The sequence below is a fragment of the Malania oleifera genome, chromosome 1 (assembly GCF_029873635.1).
Source record: "Malania oleifera isolate guangnan ecotype guangnan chromosome 1, ASM2987363v1, whole genome shotgun sequence".
NCBI lineage: Eukaryota > Viridiplantae > Streptophyta > Magnoliopsida > Santalales > Ximeniaceae > Malania > Malania oleifera.
The window spans coordinates 107,595,700-107,617,850 of NC_080417.1; the positions used below are offsets into that span (position 1 = coordinate 107,595,700).

Genomic DNA, 22,151 nt, shown 5'->3' on the forward strand with positions numbered 1-22,151 from the left:
TTGGACTGTTTGAAGAACATAGTGTGATCTGACTGCCCTTGTCGGTATCTTTGATTCTTTATTACCGTTGAAAATCTATCAAACCACGCCCTCGGTGATTGCTTGAGTCCATACAGGGATTTCTTGAATTTACACACTCCGGTTTCTTCTCCCTCTTTGCAAAATCCTGGTGGTAGCGTCATGAACACTTCTTCTTCTAGCTCACCATTCATAAAAGCATTCTTGATGTCAAATTGATGGAGTGGCCAATTTAGGTTCGCTGCCAGGGACAAGCGAACCCGTACAGTGTTCAACTCTACTACTGGTGCAAACATCTTGGTGTAGTCAATACCGTATGTTTGAGTGAACCCCTTTGCCACAAGGCGGGCTTTGTATCGTTCTATTGTGCCATCAACCTTGTACTTTTCTGTGAACACCCACTTACAGCCCATTGATTTTGTCCCCCTTGGCAAAGTCATCACCTTCCAAGTTCCATCCTTTTCTAGTGCCCTTATCTCTTCCATCGCTACCTCTCTCCACTCTGGAATCTCCAAGGCTTCTTGAATTTTTTTAAGAATTTGGATTCTATCAAGGTTAGAAGTAAAAGCACGATACTTGGAAGAAAGAGCATTGTAAAATACAAATTTTGAGATAGGGTGGAGAGTATATGAATGAGGTTGTTTTCTAAGAGCAATGGGTAAGTCATCTTTTACCTGGTCAAGATTGGAGTCGGACTCATGAGGAGTTGGAACTATCACCGGTTCTGACTTTTTTGGTGCTTCGGAAGTGAGTGTCTCATCAAACTTTGATTTTGGCCTCCTTGAGTTTATAAGTGTTTCCCTATTTGTTTGTATTTCCACATCTCCCCCTGAGTTCAAGTTTCCTTCTGCATTAGGTGAAGGAGCGGATATAGGGTATGGAGTGGTCTCGAAAATAGAAATATCGAAGTAGTTTGAGTTTGAGGGTCGAGCTTTACTCAAGGACTCCCCCTGAAGCGGTAGTGGGAGGTATGTTCGAAGAAGGTGACATCCAGGCTAACATAGAGTTTTTGGGAGATCTGGTCATAGCATTTGTAACCCTTCTGTGTGGGAGAGTAACCAAGAAAGACGCATTTAAGTGCTCTGGGATCCAATTTATTTCGCTTGGGTGCGTGAATGTGGACAAATACAGTGGATCTAAAGACACGAAGCGGAAGATGTGAGCTGAGCCTAGAATTGGGAAAAGTCTCTTGGAGTTTTTGGAGCGGAGTTGCAAAAGATAGGACTCTACAAGGCATTCGATTAATGAGGCATGTGGCTGTCAAAATTGAGTCACCCCAAGATTTTATTGGCATGTGAGAGGTGAACAACAGGGCATGAGCAACTTTAAGGATATGTCGATTTTTCCGTTCAACAACCCCATTTTGTTGAGGGGTGTCAACGCAAGAGCTTTGATGGATAATATCATTCTCTTGAAGATACGTGCCCAAGGAGTGATTGAAATACTTAGTACCATTGTCAGTACGAATGATTTGGATTTTTGTGTGAAACTTGGTTTGTATCATAGAGTGAAAATTCATGAAGACTGATCGAACCTCAGTTTTATCAGTCAATAAATATACCCAACACAGACGAGTGTGATCATCAATAAAAGTAATAAACCATTTTGTATGGGTCCTATTAGGAGTATGAGAAGGACCCCATAGATCATTGTGAATCAGATTAAATGGCATGGATGGTTTATACTAAGATCTAGGAAAAGTAGTACGATGGTGTTTGGCAAGTTCACACACTTCACACTGAAAATCCAAGGCAGTTTTATTCGAACATATTGTAGGAAATAAGTGCTGCAAATACTGAAAACTAGGATGTCCCATCCTTTTGTGCCATAACAAAAGTTCACTTTCCCTAGGACTAGATGCAGAATTACAAACAATAGGAGGACACGGTCCATTCACATTAGCTTTGTCAAAGTAGTAGAGCTGTCACATTCCTTAGCACTGCCAATTGTCTTCCCCGATGATAGGTCCTGAAAGACACAATGAGAGAGTAGGAATTTAGCTGAGCAATTAGACTGTTTGGTTAACTGACTAATAGACAACAAATTGCATGATAAATTAGGAACGTGGAGGATAGATTCAAGAGTAATAGATTCAGAAATATGAATACTCCCTTTGCCAGCGACAAGGGATAGAGTCCCATATGCAATTTTGACTTTTAAATTACCGGCACAAGGTGAGTATGTTGAAAGATGAGCATCGGTCATATGGTCAAATGCACCAGAGTCAATAATCCAAGGGGTAAAATGAGAAGTGGAACTAAGGGCTGTCAAAAAAGTACCTTTATGGGCTAAAGAACCAGATGACGTATTATTAGAGGACTAACCCGAGGCTTGGAAATTGGAAAATAGCTTTTATATTTTTGCAAGTTGGTCGGAATTAAATCCCCCACTAGAAGCTGTCGGACCATGGGCTTCTGTGGGTATGTTTTTTTCCTGAGTTTCGGTGGAGGCTTGATGACCATGGGTTTTATTGGACTGTCTGGGCTTCCAATCCGCGGGCTTGCCATGTAAGGTCCAGCAGGTGTCTAAAGTATGGCCCTTTTTTTGCAATGCTCACAAAAGGGCCTTTTGGAATGTTTTGGGCCAAATCCAGTATGAGGCCCACAGGTTACAAGGGCTGATGCCTCGGGCCTAGACTAGTTTTGCTCCTTCAACATCACATTCCTCCAACTTTCCTCTCTCCGAACCTCTGAGAAGACTTCTCAGATGGAGGGTAGCGGCCGGCGACCTGGAATCCTGTTCCTCACTCTCTCGTTCTCCATCTTTTTCTTGAAACGTACACTGTCACCCGTGCATTCCCATTCCTCTTCGTAGCTGAGATCAAGTTCTTGCCAAAGTCCAAACATCTCGGTGTAGTATTCCGTGACTTCCCAATCTCCTTGCTTCGTCTGCCATAGCCGCGTCTTCAACTCGAAAATCTGGGAAGCATTTTCAGCATCGGAGAATGTCTCACGCACCGCATCCCACACGTCCTTTGCCGTTGTGAAAAATAGGTATGTTTTGCCAATGGCTGGCTTTATAGAGTTTATCAAGCATGTCGTTATCAAGGAGTTCTTAGACCGCCATTTCTGGGATGCCACTGCATCGGTAGGAGGTGGTCGCCGAGTTTCGCTGGTAAGAAAGCCAAGCTTTCCTTTACCGTTGATAACAAGCTTGATTGACTTTGCCCATTCTCTGTAATTCTTACCATTAAATTTTTTAATAGTAAGATGGAGTGGGGAATTCTTGAATATGCCGGCCGAGCCCATGGAGGAGGATATCTCCGACTCTCCTTCCTGGGTTGCCGACTGGCTGGACTCATGGCTAACTCCTTTTTGGGCAGCCATGGATTGCTTAGGGTTTTAGAGTAACTCGAGCTTTGATACCATGTAGAAAATGAGAATAAATCCATTGTATATTCAAAATATATATTCTTTACATACTCGGGTCCCTATTTAACATGTACACAGAGAATAAAATATGGGAATATAAAAGTCAACCCATTCAATTAGCCTAAATATCGGATCTAATTAGAGCCTTAATCTTCTACCACAATCTTCTCCAAATCCCTTCCAAATCATTCGGGATTTCCACACTTTTCATAAGTCGATTTTCTCCCAATGCATGCAATGTATTTATGAAGGTGAAACAGACTTATGGAAAGTCGGTTTTCATTGTCAGAACTGACTTTCCATAAGTCAGTTTTGCTTATGCCATAATGACTTGTCATTTCAGATATAATCGACTTATGGAAAGTTGGTTTTCATTGTGACAACTGATGTTCCATAAGTTGGTTTCACTTTGCACAATTTTGTAAATAATTCCCCTACTATCGTGCAATTATGTTTTTTTCATTTAAATATTAATATTTCCGTAAAAAACTTGATGTTGTCTTCAAAGTCTGGTCTAATATCCCTAGACAACTCACGTTGGCATCTACAGGAGTATCAACTAGTTTAGCTCTCACCATAAGGCTTATATAAAAAGTCCAAGGTTTGTTTCATTGAGAAGGTTCAACCTTTTCTTATGCTGTACAATCTTAATGCCAAGAAAGTAACAAAGAGTACCCAACTCCTTGATATGGAATTTTTATAGAAGCCACGCCTTTGATATTTGCAATCTCACCCCGATCACTATGAGTAATGTTAATGTATCAACATTAACTACTAAAATTTCCACACTTGTCTCCTCTTTGTGAACAAGTTGTGAATAAAGAAAAAAATTATGAGACTAGCATAGGCACAAAGCAAATGTAGAGACTACAATACTAAGTTTGTCAAACTAGTTCAAGGAAACTGCTTAAGATCATAAATAGCCTTATGCAACCAACACACCTTACCACTCTCCCCCTACCCAAGATGTTGCTCCATGTGCACCTCTTCTTCTATACAAGAAGGCATTCTTCAGAATCTTCACATCCAAATTGGTCTAAAGTCCAATACCGTATGTTTGGGTATCCCCATTGGAAACCAATTAAGCTTTAAGTGGTTTGATTCATCCATCAGGAAGATATTTAACGGGATAGACCCAATAGCATGTAACCAACTCCTTATTTGGAGGACGATCCACCAAGTCCCATGTCCCACCAGTGGTTAAGGCATTTATTTATACATTTATTGCTTGCCTCCTCCTAGGGTTAGCAAGTAGTTTAACATGTGAGGAAGGGATAGAAATTGGGGAAAGGTGAAGAAGTGAAACAGAATGAGCAATAAGATAAGCAACTAAGGACAGTTCTTGGATAGTACAAGTTGAGGTACCTTTGCGGTGAGCAATAGGCAAATTCAAGTCATATTGGGATAGATCTTCAAAGCTAGAATTTGAGACAGTTAAGGGTGGAAAAGGCAGCTGCATAGTGGTAGTGATGTTTTGGTCTGGATCATTTATATGGCTGAGTAACTGATGGATTGGGAAGAGGAGTGGAAGTTTTCTCTAGAGTAATAAGGATAAGAAGAGAACGATCGTCAACACACAAAGGGGGCAGAAATCGTTGTTGGACTCAAAATATATTCATCTAAGAAAGAGCGGACACTCAAGAAATAAGATGCCGTATGGTTTAGAAGTCCAGCCGGTCCGACAAGGTTTGGCCAAACTGTCACTAGATTGGTCCTTTCAAGCCCTGAAACTTGGAAATGAAGTGAACTCTCGACACCTGGCTGACTGTATCATAATGGGCTTGAACCAGGGCATGTAACATGTCAACTCAGCCCCTTACAGAAAGCAAAATAAAGACATGAAAGAAGAAAACACGCATTTGAACCCATGACCTCTCCTATTCTGTGGGTATAACTTACCACTATAACAACTTAACTTTTTGCTTCTCCTGGCGAACTCAAGCATCACTATAAATGCAGCAAGCAAAGAATGTAAAATATGAGCTTTGCAGATGATTTGCTCATCCTAGCTCATGGTGACTTTGGCTCTTCCAGCGTGTTAAGCATGCTTTAAGTCTTTTCTGTGTTCTATCTGGATTCTGAACTTCAATCCAACCCCTCCAAGTCTGAGATTTTTACTACATGGATTTTGGAAGAAGCAGAGAATTCTGGGCATCATTAGAGTTTCAGAAGGGTCCCTACCATTAAAATATCTCAGGCTTCCCTTAGTACTGTTGATTGCTCAATCCTCGTAAAAAATATTTCATCAAGAATTCGTATGCAGGAAAACTTCAACTAATAAAGGTCTGTTTTGAAGAATACTCAATAATATTTGGGCTCAGTTCTATTTTTACCCAAATATGTTATGAAGGAGATTGAGAAAAAATTAAAAAATCTTTCCTGTGGAAGGGTAATGACTGGAATACAGGAGGTGATGAGGTCAGTTAGTCCAAAGTTTTTAAGCTTTTCTCTTGCCTTGACCTTAAAACTAATTTGAGAACGAAGTGATGCCACTGCTTGTAAGTTGCTTTGATATATATGCACCTTCATATCTCTGCTTTGGGTTTCTTAGATTCACAGCTTTTTGGGTTGTTCAGCCCCTTCCAAATTGTTCTTGGAAATGAAGAGTATCCCAAAGGTATGAGGCTATGCTTGTGTTAAGAACATCATTGTTAGTGGAAAAAACCACCCCTCTTTACTTTAATAATTGGCATCGAGTCCACTGCTGTCTTCATATGGTCCTTCTCTCTGTAAATGAATTTGACCTTCCAGAAACAGCCCATGTTCCTGACTTAGATGATTCCATCATTTGGAAGGCTACCAATGGTTTCTTTTCCCTTATAGTGGACACTGTGCATGTATAATAGTGCATGCTAGGCAATTGATTTTACCAAAGAAGATAGCAAACATATGCATATTTATGGTTCTCCTTAGAGAACTTTCAACAAACACACAGTAGGCCACTATACGAGGGTATGTTCTACTTAGCCAGAATATATTTTTTATCTCCTTATACGTGCATGCTTTTTGGTGTTCAAAGGTATGGCAACTGAGTTTAGAAACGAATAAAGGCGTACCTCCCTTTGATGGGTAGACACCCAGAGAGAAGAGAGCAACACCAATTGTACAAATCCCAGCTCAACAAACGGCATTAACATCCAGTTCACATGTTTCATTGAGCCTTGGTGTGCTCCCTCAAGCAGTCAAGCTAGATGCCTGAGCAAATTGTTGCCAACACAAGGCTTAATCCTGATTTAGCCCTGTGTTGCCAAATCAGGTTCATCGAAATCTAGTGGCTTTCCAAATCTAAACTTTCTTTACTAGCAAATTCTATTCCTTTGTTAAATCCTGGTTTCGACTATTGAAAAACCCAATCCCGACCATTATGACCTTTTTTCAAACACTTGGAGGACAACATTTCAAGGTACTTGTTTTTGTTTCCCAAATAAAACAAACACTTGAGGGGCCAACTGAATGGCCAGCCATTGTAAAGAACATAGCCTAATACTCAGCAATTCCACAGCCAGATGCATTAGTTTCACTCCCCCACATGCTTCTCCATCACCACCTTCAATGCTAGAGAATAAATTTAGTGGGAGTCCTACAAGAGCAGGAAATAATTTACCTTTTTTTACCCCATGTTCTTGCTTTCTTGAAGATTCTTGGGTTATTCAGCTTCATTGCTACAATGCACATTGCATGTTTAAGGGAATGGATTCTAACAGATGCGATCAAGATCCACTGCAACAGCCATAGCCATAGCTCCTGCCAAATGGGCATCATAGATTAGTACCTACCACAGGTTAGATGCAGGGTCTCATTCCCAATTTCTGCATGTTCCAAATGGTGCAGTGATGAATTAACACACACTATTGTGATGATTGGTTCTAATCACATGCCGTCTAATTATTCTGATGAAAGCAAGTTCTCAAGAGTTCTATGCCTTTCCGCGATGGTGTCATTGGTGCCTATCAAGGTGGCTTGCTTTTGGTCCAATCTGAGACTTGCCTTCTTCAGCCACCTCATTGCATATTTGAGTTGGATTGAATTGAGCTCCATTGGTTCATCAATGATGACTAGGAGAACTTAGCAGTGTTTTCTTTTTTCTTTTATATATTTTTTCCGGCCACATGGATTGCCTTGGTTTGTTTTGGAGGCCCACATTCTGCTACCTAGCGCGCCCATTTATTGATGCTAAAAATCGATCCCCATTACCCTTGATGATCACCTATAACTTGGGAAACCTCAGTGGCCTTTGGGGGCCTTCTCTAATGCTTCGGGATAGAATAAGCAATGTAATTATACTCCTATTGGAGAGTGTCATAGAGAATCCTTTACCTTAACTGAGTTAGGAAGTCTACAGGAAAATCTAAACTTTCAGGCCTAAAGCAGACATTAATAATCCCAAGGCCTTCTCCCAAAAATTACATAATGATGTACTAAATAAAGGAGAAATCCAGTTGTAATAGTTTTTTAATACAATCCAAAGAATCAATAAAGTCCCAACAAGTCAGAGCATTCAAAGAATGATAACCCACTAGTGAAACAAAATAAAAAAAAAAATGAAAATAGTGCAGTTCGAACCCTCTACGAGTGCTAGTAGTGGAAGGGTAACTCAACACAACCTACTCCACGAAAAGTAAATGATTGGAATAAGGTGATGCTCAGTGAATGGATAATAAATATAACAAGAGCTACAGTGCATATGAATATAATTTTTGAAAACTCTGTTGTTATCCCATAAAACCAAATTTGATCTCATCATCAGCATTCAGAATAGAGATAGACATATATCATAATATTCTCAGATCATTATATATAGTAATAATTTGAGAACAGAACCTGGTGGACACAAAAATCTGCCAGATTAACAGAAACAGCACAGAACATATAGAATCATAGTCATTCATGCATAGACAGGGCCCAAAATCAGAATATCAGATATAGCAGGAGTACTGGAGGGAGGGAAACAGCAAGCTGGTCCTTGCCTTCCGGGATCTTAGCAGCAGGTCAAACAACCAGGTGAATCCTCAAAATGTAACATAATTACAGAAATAACAATTTTTTGGAAATAGTGTAGCTCTTGTCAATTTTTCAGACTAACATTAAAGTACAAAGTGATAGTATCAAATATGATTTTTAAAGGTAGAATTTCAAATAATTTGCACGAAATAAATTTTTGGATTAATAAAGTAGAAATAATTTCATGAAAATCACTCTAGTATCCACTCACAATAATAGAATGAGCATCAAGGATGTGGAGTACTACCTGTCCTGGGGTCAAACTGAATAATTATTTGCACTTAGGATAAATAACAAATTGTGTGTGTCAGGATAAATTGTTTATGTGTATGAATGCTATGGATGGACATCCTTCTTGTTGTTGTTGTTATTGTTCTTACTGTTATTAATCAAAAACATTCCCTAATATCCCTGATACTTAGAATGCAACATTTATCTTGTACTAGGCTTATATCATAAATATTATTTTTCATAGAGATAAATAAAATATATGAATTCTTGCCAAATTCACCTAGGTCAAGGGAATAGACCAGGTCAGTATAGAAGGGAGAGGGCTAATAATTTAGCACAAGAAACTAAGATTAGATTAGTAAGTTGGAATATAGGGACTCTTATGGGCAAAAATATGGAAATAGTGGAAACTATGTTTAGAAGGAAAATTAACTTAATATGACTTCCAAGAGACAAAATGGGTAGGAGAGAAAGAAAGCTAGAAAAAATGAAAAATCAAGATTTAAACTTTGGTACACTAGTAAAGAGAAACATAAAAACAGGGTGGGAATTATTGTAGACAAAGACCTAAAGAATAATTTAGTAGATGATAAAAGAATAGGGGAGAGGATCATTAAGGATAGTTTTAGGCCTAAAGATAGTGAATATCATCAGTGCGTATGCTCCCCAAATAGGCTTAGCAGAAAATCTTAAAAAACAATTTTGGGAAGATCCGGATAGTATTTACAAGGGATACCAACGTTTGAAAAGAAACATCCATAGGAGCTAATTTGAATGGACACATTGGAAAGGATAATATAGGATATGAGAGGATACATAGAGACCATGGATAAAATGAGGCTCGTGATACAATCTTAGATTTTGCCATGTCTTACAATTTGGTTATATTAAATACTTTCTTTATAAAAAGAGAAGAACACTTAATAACTTTCAAGAGTGGGTAAAATAAAAGCCAAATATGTTTCTTCTTATATAGGAACAGGGATCATCTATCTTGTAAGGATTGTAAAGCTATCCTAGGTGAAAGTTTGGTTACACAACATAGAGTCTTAGTATTAGATATAAATATTTAAAAATAGAAGTAAAAAAGTAACATAAATCAGCACAAGAGGACTAGATGGTGGAGCTTGAAGGGAGACAATGCAATAAAATTCAAAGATAAAATGATTAAGAGTGTGAATAGACAGTAGAGGGTAAGGTAGATGCAAATACTATTCGGAATAAAATGGCTAATTATATTGTAAGGATAGCAATATAGGTTTTAGGTGAGTCTAAAATACTCAGATAGTAAATAAAGTTAGTGGTGGGATCAAGAAGTCCAAAGTGCCCTTAAGACAAAAGGAAATTGGTATAAAATATTGCAAAATTGTAGAAATATAGAAAATCTTGAAAAATATAAAGTGGCAAGACAAAATGCAGAAAAGACTATTAGTTAAGCTAAACATAGAGCTTATGATACTCTATATATACTAGACTAGATACAAAAGAAAGAGAAAAAGACATTTATAAACTTGCTAGAGCTAGAGAAAGAAAATGTAAAGATTTAGGTTATGTAAAATGTGTAAAGGAAGAGAATGATAATTTCTTAAGTAGAGAAGAATACATAGAAGAAAGTAGTGAACTTTGATAAGTTGTTTAATGAAAACCAAAATGAAAGATTGAACTTGGAAGTGACAAATGAGGAGAAGACTTAAAATAGGAGATTTATTCGCAAAATTAGAGTTTGTTCACCAGATCGCTAAGCCAATCATCCTCTATGATGCGGTCTACAAAACTATGAAGAATGGCGATGTTCATATCTCCTTCCCAAAGGATCAGGAATCACCAACAGAGGCATCTCCTCAACATGTCTTTTCAACCATGATGATCCAACCGCATGCAAATTCATCACCACTTCCGAAAGACCAAAAGATCGTGATCAGACCATCTGCTACCTCTGTCAACCTGACTGATCCAGCTTCTTTGGGATCTCTGGTCCCTATCCCATACTTCAAGGGATATGGATTTCTGGTCTATGAACCTATATAACCAAATCCGGTCATAAGTGGTTTGACATTGACTGTGCCTATGATGAATGTCTTAATGATCCAGTGTATGTTTGGTCTGATGAAGAATAAGTTAGAGGTAAGAAAAAGAAGAACAAGTCCCAGCAAAAACTCAAAAAGAGATATGGCGATGGAGATCTAGAATTCGACTTGTTAGGAGAACCATCCGAGAAATTTGACTACTATGTCAAATACAAGGGGAAAAGCACAAAAGATGATAAGTTTCCCTAGATCAACATGATCAGACCTTCGAGCTATGATGATGACTTCCCACCATTAGAGTACGAAGATGTGCGGTCCCATACGAAGCACTCTTGGAAGATCAAAGATCCATTTGTTGTCAATCCTGACAGATCTACCAAGCAGGTATCCCCAGCTGAAGCAACTCTCAACTAGTAGTCAGAAAATGCCATAGCCCAAAACAAAATGCTCTAGCAAATTATAGATAACCAGAGAGAGCTGCCCAACAATGTCAAAAACAAGTTCAATATCACATCAATCCTCATCGACAAATGGCAGAACCATATCCAAAGATTGCATGAGGAGCTTATGCGAATGATCGAGCATATGTCGGCTTCCTCACCAGCTTTCAAAAAGAAAAAAGCAGAGATGCGGTACCTCAAAGGCCATCTAAATTCTCTCAAGCAAAGCCAGTTGCAACAACATAGACAAGAGAGGATTGACCCTCTCTTCTCTCCAACTACTTTGGCGTTCAACTCTCCTCAGTCAACATTTTAGCCAATATCGATGCAAGCATTTTTAGAGGCAGTGACTCCTTTCTCCATCTCAAAAATAGGCTATATACTCAAAATCCGGCCCAAACCCAGAGGGTTGAATCAACGGCTGTCTCCATTGCTCAGAAGAAGAAATACAAGCAAAAGTTTAGAGAATCAAGTGATCCAAACGAGAACCACAAATTGGGGTTCTTGAAAAGGATAATCCTATCTCCAAACTCCTTACTGAGATAGCTGATCCATTACATCTAGAAGAGGCACCAAAATCATCTCTTGTTATTATGACAAATGATGATTCCTCTGACGAAGAGATTCAACCTCCAAGCCTACAATGATGACCCAGTCATCCACCCACAGGACATAATATGATAGTCCTACAGACGATGAAGGAGTTGATGACAACATCAACCTCTCAGAGAATACTTCATCAACCCATCCCACACATAGTTTAGGCAACAATGGAAATGGGCCAACCAATTCATTGGAAGGAATACCTCCAATCCGGTGGAGGAATAAGATCCTTGAGCTCCATGCATGGTGCACAATAGAACTAATGAAGGAGGAAATTATTGCTCAACCCATTTGCTTTTGTTTTGAAGAACATTAGTCAGTCCTTAAAGTAACTGTACTGGTGAGGTCTTTGTCTCCAATTTGTTAAGAAGGCATAGGTCTAGGGTTTGTGAAGGATCATACAGAGTTGGTAGGTCCTTGCAAGGTACCAAAGAAGGAGGTATGCTTCTTTAGGGAAGGTCAGATGGGAAATGTGGGGACCTAAAGACCATTGATGTATGGGAAAAGAGGGTGCAAGTCTAGGTTTTTTATCGGTGCATTGACTAAACCATGTTTTGAGAGGAGAAGAGACTGGAGACCTAGGATCATTTTGTGATTTCCCTTATCAATGGTGTGGCAAAGGATGTTATCCTGGATTTCACTCAGAAAAGTCTGGACCAGTTGTGAAAGGGATGAGGAAGATGAGGATGCCATGAGGGAGAGAACCTAGGGATGAGTTTGGGGATTTTTGGTCTTGAGAGGAAGTCACTAGGGATGTTGTGCTTTCCTTTGATGTGCTTAACTTCAAATTTATATTGTGAAAACCAATTTGCCCATCTAAGGAGTTGTCCTTACAGGAGGATCTTCTGCTTGAATTGGATCATCTTTGGAAAGGAGGACATATCCATTTCTATTAGAAAAGTATGTCCAAACAGATGGAATTCAAACTTTTCAATTCCTCTTTTTACCACCAATATCTCTTTGAAGGTGGAGTGATAGTACGATTCGGATTCTTTGAATGCTCCACTCTTGTATCCACAGATATGTCTAGTCCCATCTACTTTTTCCTCAATTAAAGCTGCTCCCCAATAGAAATCACTAGCATCAGTCTGCAGGATTCTCTTTCCTTTGTTGGGAATCTAGAGTGGTGGCAATGTTGTGGTCACAACTTTGAGTGATTTAACCGCTTTTGTGTGTTTGGCTTCCCAAGGGGGCACGCCCTTCTTTTTCAAAAGCTGGTGGAGTGGTGTCGTGTAAGTTGTTAGCTTTGGGACAAAGTCTGTCATATAATTGACAATACCAAGGAACTGCTGCAATTGCCTTGTCATCGTCCGACTATCTGGATAGCCACATTAGAGTCTAGAGGGTTTTGGATAAGTAGGAATAAGACAAAATATATGAAATGTAATTTCAGTAATGTGATAAGTAGCAACTGAGAGAAGATTAAACTTGATAATTAAGAGATTAATAGCACGAATAGATTTAGATATCTTGGATCTACTATATAAGCGGAAGGGGAAATTGAAGAAGATGTAATAGATAAAATTTAAACAGGTTGGTTAAAATGGAGGAGTGCGTTAGGTGTGTTGTGTGATCGTAGAATGCCCTTAAAATTACAAGGAAATTTTTATAAACCGGTTATGCTTTATGGTTCAAAATGTTGGGCAACTAAGAAACAAAAGTAAAAGTTGCTAAAATGCGAATGTTAAGGTGGATGAATGGTATAGCATGAAAAGATAAAGTAAGAAACGAGCATATATGCAATAATTTAGGCATAGCACCGGTAGAAGACAAGATAAGGAAGGGGCGGCTTAGATGGTTTGGGCATTTGAAACGTAGACCTAGTAGAGCACCTGTGAGGAGGAGTGAGTTAGTTATTGTTTCTGGCATGAAAAGGCATAGAGGTAGGCCTAAAATAACTTGGAATGATGTAGTGATGAAGGATTTAATAGTCCCTAATCTAATAGAGAAAAGAACGCTCTTGATCAGGTAAATTGGTGGAAAAGGATTCATGTAGTTGACCCCACCTAGTGGGACTTAAGGCTCGTTATTGTTGTTGTTGTTTGTATAAATAAAGTATATAACAAGCTATGAAATTAAAACATAGAAAAGTATCTCAATGAAAGGAAAAATGCATTTCATATTATTATCGCTGTTTGTATGATAAAACTCTTTTTTCAATGTTAGAATTAGAAAAACATTACGTGTAAGTTAAATTTGTTATTTTACTTTTTCAAGGAAATTAATAAAATAAATATAATTATAAATTTCTTTATATGGTTCCTATTCATGTAGACCCAAAAATTATTTCCCATGTTACTTTACAGCTAATATAAATAAAAAATATAGTATATTTACTTATCTAAGACATGCTCTAATAATCATAATCGACTATATAAGTGAAAATAGAAGCAATTAAAATAAAATTTATTTATTTACCTTAGTGAATGTAGAAAATTTTTAAGGTTGGATTCTACGTTCCAAAACTTGTGGTTAGAAGAAAAAAAAGAAAAGAAATTGTGATAATATATTTGAGATCAAGGTATTGAAAACTTTAGGAGTTTGTGAAAATTTATGGGAGGGCGGAGAGTTTATGGGAAAGGTTTGCAGTGCCAACACAAAGGAGAAGAACAAAGGAGGAGAAAGAAAATGGAGGAAGAAAGAAAAGGGGAAGGGAAAGGCAGTGGTGTGTGCGGCTGTGTGTGGGGGGGGGGGGGGGGGAGTTTTATGTGTGTGTAAGTTTAGCTCAACCATGTTTGTTTCTTTTTCTCTTTCTTTCTTTCTTTCTTTCCTCTTTTTTTTCCTTTCTTTCTTTCTTTCCTTTTCTTTTTCCATAACTACACAAATATATAAGTACATATATATTAACAAAGCTATATAATAATAATAATACTTCGTTTTCTATTACAAACAAAGTAGTTCAAAACTATTTTAATTATTTACTAATATCATTTATTTTTTTATTTGTTAAAGGTTTATAACTAAATGGTTTGATAGCAATTTATTTTATTTTAATTCTATAGATTCTTAATTTATATTTCTAACAATTATTGATTAACAATTATCTTAAATTAATTTAATGAGTAAAATAAATGAGATTATTGTGATGACATGTGCACATGCAGGTGTTACAAGAAAAAGGAAGATAAGAACAGAAGTTGCTGCAACTAGGTCAGATTCATAAGGTGTAGAGAAGTTTAGTGCCTTGATACCATTTTGCAAATCTGAAATGATTTTGAAGTTTTAATGAAGAAACCACAACACTCTAAGGTTAGAGAGGAGAAGAAAAGAAAGAGAAAAATCGAAGACTAGTCGGCATTCCCCTGGAGCTTCCATATAGTTTTAGGTCTCCCCTCTGTATATATTAATTATGGGAGGACACGAGGGACAAAAGTATCCCCACTCAAACCACAAATTTATTAAAATAACATATTCTCTTCTAACACTTAGAATGTTTAATTTAAGATAACATAGGGGATGGATTTTTTGGAATCTTATAGCTGTTCCTTTATTCCTTTGTAACTCTGCTTCGCTAAATGGATCATAATGTTGGGCAAGTAAGAAACTCAAACAACATATTCAAAATGCAAAATTTTCAGAAATGCGAATGTCAAGGTGGATTAGCTGTATAACATTAAATGATAAAATTAGGGAATGAACATATTCGCAATAAATTATGCATAGCAGTGATAGAAGATAGAATAAGGGAGGTGAAACTTAGATGGTTTGAGCATTTGAAACACAGGACAAGTAATGCACCAGTGAGGAAGAGCGAGCTAGTTATTGTTAATGGTACTAGAAGAGGTAGGTGTAGACCTAAAATTACTTGGAATGAGATAGTGAGGAGGAATTTAATAGTTCTTAAGTTAGTCGAGGAAAATGCCTTGATAGTGTGAATAGGTTGAAAAGGATTCATATAGTCCACACCCCACATAGTGGGACTTAAGGCTGCTTGTTTTTGTTGTTTTAACTGTGCTTCACTAACTTATCACGTCCACAATGGCAAAGTCAGTATTAGATTCATTTCCGGTTCCAAGAATGATTGATATTTTGTTATGTGAGTATTTTTTAAGCCACATAATTTTGGAAAACTAGGACTAATTCCATTATTCCAAGTAAAATGCAAGGATGATGCTTTGCTGTTCTCTCTCTCTCTCTCTCTCTCTCTCTCTCTCTCATGTATGGTTTACATTGTTTCATTTCTAATGGTTGAGAAGATGGACTAGTGACATAAGGAAGAAGTGCATTCAATAGGTGACTACTAAATTTTGGATAAATTTGGTCTCTAAAACAACTCACTTTTGTGTATCCCTTCAGAGCCAATTGCTTTCTTAACTTGATGAATTTTTAATGATTTTTGCTTCTATTTAGAATTTCTGATTTTTGCTCCTGAAAGATTGCATTCATTTTTAATTTTATTTTAGTATTTTGTGCAAGGGCATATAATAAGCATAATCAGTTCTCTTCAGTGTTTTACATAACTTACTAAGCATCTATATTGTGTTTCCCAGTTACATATTTAAAACCTTCGTGTATGGTTGTCTCAATCACTAATACAAATACATAACTTAACTACTGATGCAATATTCTTTCTTGAATTAGGTTGGGTGGATGCACAAATGTAAAGAAGGATGGGACATCCTATGCTGGGAAGCTTATTCAACCAATTTTGAAGCTATTAGATGAGGATAGCTCTGAGGCTGTATTGGTTGGTTGCATAAATTTTTAAGGGCTTCCTTTTGATTTGGTCGTCACACTATTCTTCTTGTCAACATTTTTTTTTTTTTTAAATCGAGAAAGTTATGCAACATGCTCACATTCTTCAACTGTCTGTATACAAGTAAAATAATCTAGTATATTATGACATGTTAACAAAATCATTATAAATGATGATTGATTAATTTTCCTTTTAAAAAATCCAAAATGTACTCCTGGAATATAATTGTCCCTTATGAACTTTGCTGCAATGTTAGAGATGAACAATTCAAAACTGGCATAAGAAGTGTTGTAGCCTTGTAGGACATTAGAATTTATAAAGACTGAATGTAGGAATGGGAACCAGATATAGTGCTGAATGCATCCTTATTTCCATTTTATTGTATGTTCTGAACTTCAAATGGTTTGTTGTACTCATGTATATCTCAACAAGTGCAATTGTTATGTTGTCAAGACAAAGATTTTACTTGCATGATCACGCAGATAATATGTTGCAGCAGTGTTGGACTGTTGGGTGTACTGTCCAATTGCAGCATGTTTATTATTGTTATTGTTTTTTTTGTTTTTTTTTTTGGTAAAAGAGGGCGACACCTCCAAGCTTTATTAGAAAACCCCTCACTTATGGTGGAGGAATACTGTGGTTCCAATCTTGAGACTTTGCAACAAAAGCAAACTCCAAGACCCTAAAACTAACTTAACCAACAAAAACCAAACCAAAAAACCAAAGACCAACAACCAAAAAAAAAAAAAAAAACTAAGAACTAAACAACTATAAGTGGAAAACAAACAAAACTCCCAAAGATAACACAAAGCATCATGAGCACAAAGAAAGAAAAGCCAACAAATCCAATCGAATCATTCCCCTGACTTGTTGAGGAAGATCATCCTGACAACTATGTGATCGAAAAATACCAGATTTCACTTTGAATTGTATGCCTCTCAATGCTAGCATAAGCTCTTCCCACAATTTCCATAAGTTCCAAACTGAGCACTTCCCAAAATTTATCCACTGAATCAACAAAGCAGAGTCATATGCAATCTCCACTTGATCAAATCTGAGATCTTTGCATAGATTAATCCCTAAAATAATTGCCTTCAATTCAGCCATGTTATTTGTTCCATAACCCAATAATGAGGAAAAAGTTGCTTTAAATAAACCTTTTTCATCTCTTATCACGCCTCCACCACCACAATTACCTGGATTACCTCTACAGCTCCCATCCACATTCAACTTAACCCAACCTATCCCAAGTTTTCACCATCTGACTACACGAAGAAGACGAACCCCCGCATTTTTTACTTGAATACCCAAAGCATGATGGACTGCAATATCCGTGCAAGGAGCAAGTGCACATTTATTTAACTTGTCTAAAATGGATCTCGGCCAATATTTAATATCAAGCCACACAGTTCTCACCGAATCATGAATTGATTCCATCTTGGCTCTACATCGACGAGTCCAGAGTCTCCAAATGATGAAATTAGGTATAAGACCTACCAAAATGCCTAACTGTGAGGCCCGTCTTGCACAACTAAACCAGACATTAACTCTGCCTTTCCAAGTACTTGTTGCCATACAATTAACACCCAACGCCCCTACTGCTTTTTTCCATACCTCCTAAGCAAAAGATCCGGTGCAAAACACATGGTCTAGAGATTCAATCTTGGCATTTGAACAACAATCACATCAAGAGGCCATCTGAACACCTACTTCTTTAATACGAGTATCAACCAGAAGACAAGCGAACCACGACTTCCACATACAAATTGACATCCTTTTTGGCAACATAAGATGTCAGATCCATTTTGCAACTGAGAATTCCTCTTTATGCTCCCTTATAGTTTCCCAAGCACTTGTCGTAGTGAATTTCCCATTTGTTGAAGGTTCCCAAATTACTGTATCTAGACCCTCCTTGCAAGAAATAGCAGAGTTCATTACTTACTCAGTCTGATCTTCACCCAACAGATCCACTAATAAATCAACATTCCACCCATCTCTATCCCAACAATCTCGAGTTCGTAGCTTATGGTTACTGATTTCCTGAACCTTAGGACAAAAGGGACCGGAGGCTAACCAACGATCAAACCAGAAAGAAGCCAACCCTTCTTTAATTCGAACATGGACATACTCTAAAATTTCAGGAATCACACGAACAATCGATCTCCAAAATTTGGTTCCTTTATCTAGTTTCATTTCTCTCAAGTGGTGTTTCTTATACAAATACTTGGCTTTAAAGAATTGAGTCCACAGATTATCCATAGTTAACAATCTCCACACAAACTTCATATGCAATGATTTTTTTACCTCCTCCAAATTCCTAACACCCAAACCACCCTCACAAACTGGCTTACATATATTAGACCAGGAACACCAATTCCTTTTCCTTTTGTCATTTACTTCACTCCAAAAAAAATTCGATAACATAGAATTTATCTTTATGAAGACAGTATTAAGAATATCCAATACCGCCAATTGATGAATCGCCATTGATGATAATACATGCTTAATTAAAATTAGGCGGCCCCCTTGAGATAAAATCTTAAATTTCCAATCCGCTATCTTTTTCCTCAATTTATCAACTAGGGGCTCTAAAATATGGGCCGTAAGACGTCCCGATACCAAAGGAACACCCAAGTGTTCTCTTCCGAGCAAAAGCAATTCTCTTTGACAAAAAAATACTTGACTTTTCTTTATTTATCAATTGACCAGACCAATCCTCATACTTCTCCGGAGTCTTAATAAGCATTCGAATGGAACTTCTCTTGCTTTTGGCAAAAATAAGAATGTCATCCGCATAGAGAGGGTGAGATACCAAAGGCGCCCCATGAGGATGATAGTAAGCCCCTATCTTATTCTCCATAAAATTTTTCTTTAGAAGCCGAGAGAGAACTTCCTATAAAATAATAAATAGATAAGGAGATAGAGGATCTCCTTGGCGAAGCCCTCGAGAAGGTTGAAAGAAACCTTTATAAGTGCCATTCATCATAATGGAGAACCAAGGAGAGAAAACACATTCTGCCACTTAACCACAGAATCTTTATGAGAAACCAAAGCTTTTCAGAACCAAGTTTAAAAAATCCCAATCGACCCTATCATATGCCTTAGCCATGTCCACTTTGATCATTACATTTCCACCATTAGACTTCTTAAGCAGAGAATGAACCATTTCTTGTGCCAAAGAAATATTTTCAAATATACTTCTACCAGGAATGAAAGCTCCCTGTTTCGGAGAAATCAATGTAGACAATAAACATGTCATCCTTGCAACAATAATTTTTGAAAAAATTTTGTAGATAACACTACAAAGACTAATAGGCCTAAACTTGTCAAAACTATGAGGATCCTGAACTTTTGGGATTAGAACAATGTAAGATGCAGAATAAAATCTAGGAAGAGGAGACCTAGCAAAAAAATCTCTAGCTGCATCAATCACGTCTTCTTTTACAATCTCCCAGCAATCCTAGAAAAAATCCGCACCAAAAACATCCGGACCTAGGCTACTATTTCTCGAGATAGAAAGAATAGCATCCCTTACCTCAACCTCAAACGGTTCACGACAAAGATCAATATTCTCCTCTTCAGAAACGATAGGAGATATTATATCAACAAGGTTAGCTGTTCGACTGGGGCCAACACCTATTAAGAAAGTTCGAAAATACCTTACTGCACCCTCATGAATAGCCTCCATAGAATCCAACACTTCTCCATTTGGAAGTTTCAATGAAAGAATCATAATCTTCTTCCTCCTTTGGTTCACAAATGCATGAAAGAACTTTGTATTGTTATCCCCCGCCTCCGACCATTTCTTTTTGGCTAGCTGAGAAATACGAATCTCCTCCCTCTTTTCCCATGCTTCCAATTTGAGTTTAGTCAGGAAAAAATCTTCCTCCATTTTTGGCAAATACCCTTCTTGAAGCTGAGCCTCTAGAGCCTCCATACTTTCCTTCAATTTTTTAATGTTCTACTCTATATGTCTAAAAACTTGTTTGTTCCAGTTTCGAATTGCAACTTTCGTATGTTTCAATTTACTAGCAAGTCTAACTAAACCCGAACCATGAGACTCCTCCCTCTAGGCTTCCTCCACACAAGACTTAAAAGACTGGTGTGTGCTCCACATATTCTGATACCTGAAGGGAGAAGGACCATACCGATACAAATTTCTATGAAATCGAATAATCAATGGGTTATGATCTGAAGTCCTCTTTCCATAAAATAAATTTTTGGCAAAACTTGGAGAAGATTCAAATTATAGAGCACCTTATCCAGTTTTGCCCAACTCCGAGAATTACCACTGTGACCATTACACCAAGACATGTTGTTGCCAGTATCAACCAAATCCATAAGACCACAGTTGTCCAAGCAAGTATTAAATTCCTCCATAGCTGATAACAGCCTCATATGACCACCAATACGTTCCGAATCTGAACAGATGATATTAAAATCTCCCACCACTAACCAAGGGAAATCGTGCCTCTTTACAAACTCCAAATCATTCCAAAGTTCCCGGCGATCTGTTTGATGACATTTAGCATAAACAAATGAAGCCAAGAAAATCTGGTCCACAGAACTAAACATATCCGAAATAACTTGATCAAACATATGTTGTAACTCAAAGTGCACTTCCTCTTCCCAAAACATCCAAATTTTACCCCCCACGGAAGCATTCGCACAAAAATTCGGAAAATTTAGAAAGTCGGCCCATTGCGACATCAGACTTTTATCAGAAAAAGGCTCTGAAAGAACCAAAATAGAAGGTGAAAAATTCCTCATTAACTCATGTAAATGATTTTTCGACGTGCCTAAACCCCACACGTTCCACACTAGAATTGTATTAATCATAAATCAAGTTTCTTTGGACGGGTAATAACCCATTGAGACTTCTTCTCACTTTGCCCATTAATATCCTTCAACTTAACAATTGGAACATGTAAATCATCATCTGAACAAAAGCCTTTTTCCAATGGGAGTTTCTCTAAAGTATTTGTCTCCACCTCCTTATCCGATTCACAATTATGTGGGACACACCTGACCATGAAGGTACACTCTTGTTCCAAAATTTCTGTAACCATATTACTAGACGTCATCAAATGATCACGAACTACTATGCCATCTTCCACTATCAGAATATTAGCGTCAGGAGCACCCAAGACTGGTTCAACACTCTCCTCCCTCTGCACAATCTCATACTGATTTGTATTCCGCTACAAAGTCTCCACTTCAGGCCTCGGATCTTCAGGAACAAACTCCCCCTCTTCCATCTCACGTTGCGGAATTGTCTCAACCACTAGCAAAATTTGTGATGTCGTTGCACCCTCTTGAGCCTGAGCCCCCTCTACAGGTTCTTCAACAATGCATGGATCTATCAATTCTCTCTGAACTACCTTCCCTTTATCCAATTTCTTCACACGCCAAACTTCTTGTCGATTTTCTTGTGTACCATATTCCGTATCCTTACTTCTATCCCCAATTTTCTATTTCCTTTCACCCCTTCGGCATACCACCTTTGAATGCCCTTGTCTATGACATTTCTCACAATAAAATCCTTGCTTTTCGTACCTCACTTCCTGCCAAATTTTCTAATTTGCAGAAACAACAATCGGGAAAGAATCCACCTGATCTACCAATAAATCCACCTCCATGCACATTCTCGCACCTGTAACCCTAGTTCGATTAAGCATAGCATTGTCAGTTCCCAGTTATCGACCAAATCTCGTATTTAGAATTTGTAAGCAATCAGGCCTATACATGTGCATCGAAAGACCAA

At 37.8% G+C, this 22,151-nt stretch overlaps 1 protein-coding gene across 7 annotated transcripts in view; it reads left to right on the plus strand.

Annotated features, from left to right (window-relative positions):
• Positions 1-22,151, plus strand: part of LOC131158473 (uncharacterized) — a 144,168-nt gene that overhangs the window by 42,316 nt on the left and 79,701 nt on the right. For all 7 annotated transcript variants that reach the window (XM_058113347.1, XM_058113343.1, XM_058113365.1 and 4 more), the window contains one exon: positions 16,273-16,378. In XM_058113347.1, the coding sequence (XP_057969330.1) occupies positions 16,273-16,378 (106 nt within the window). The remainder of the gene's footprint in view (positions 1-16,272; positions 16,379-22,151) is intronic.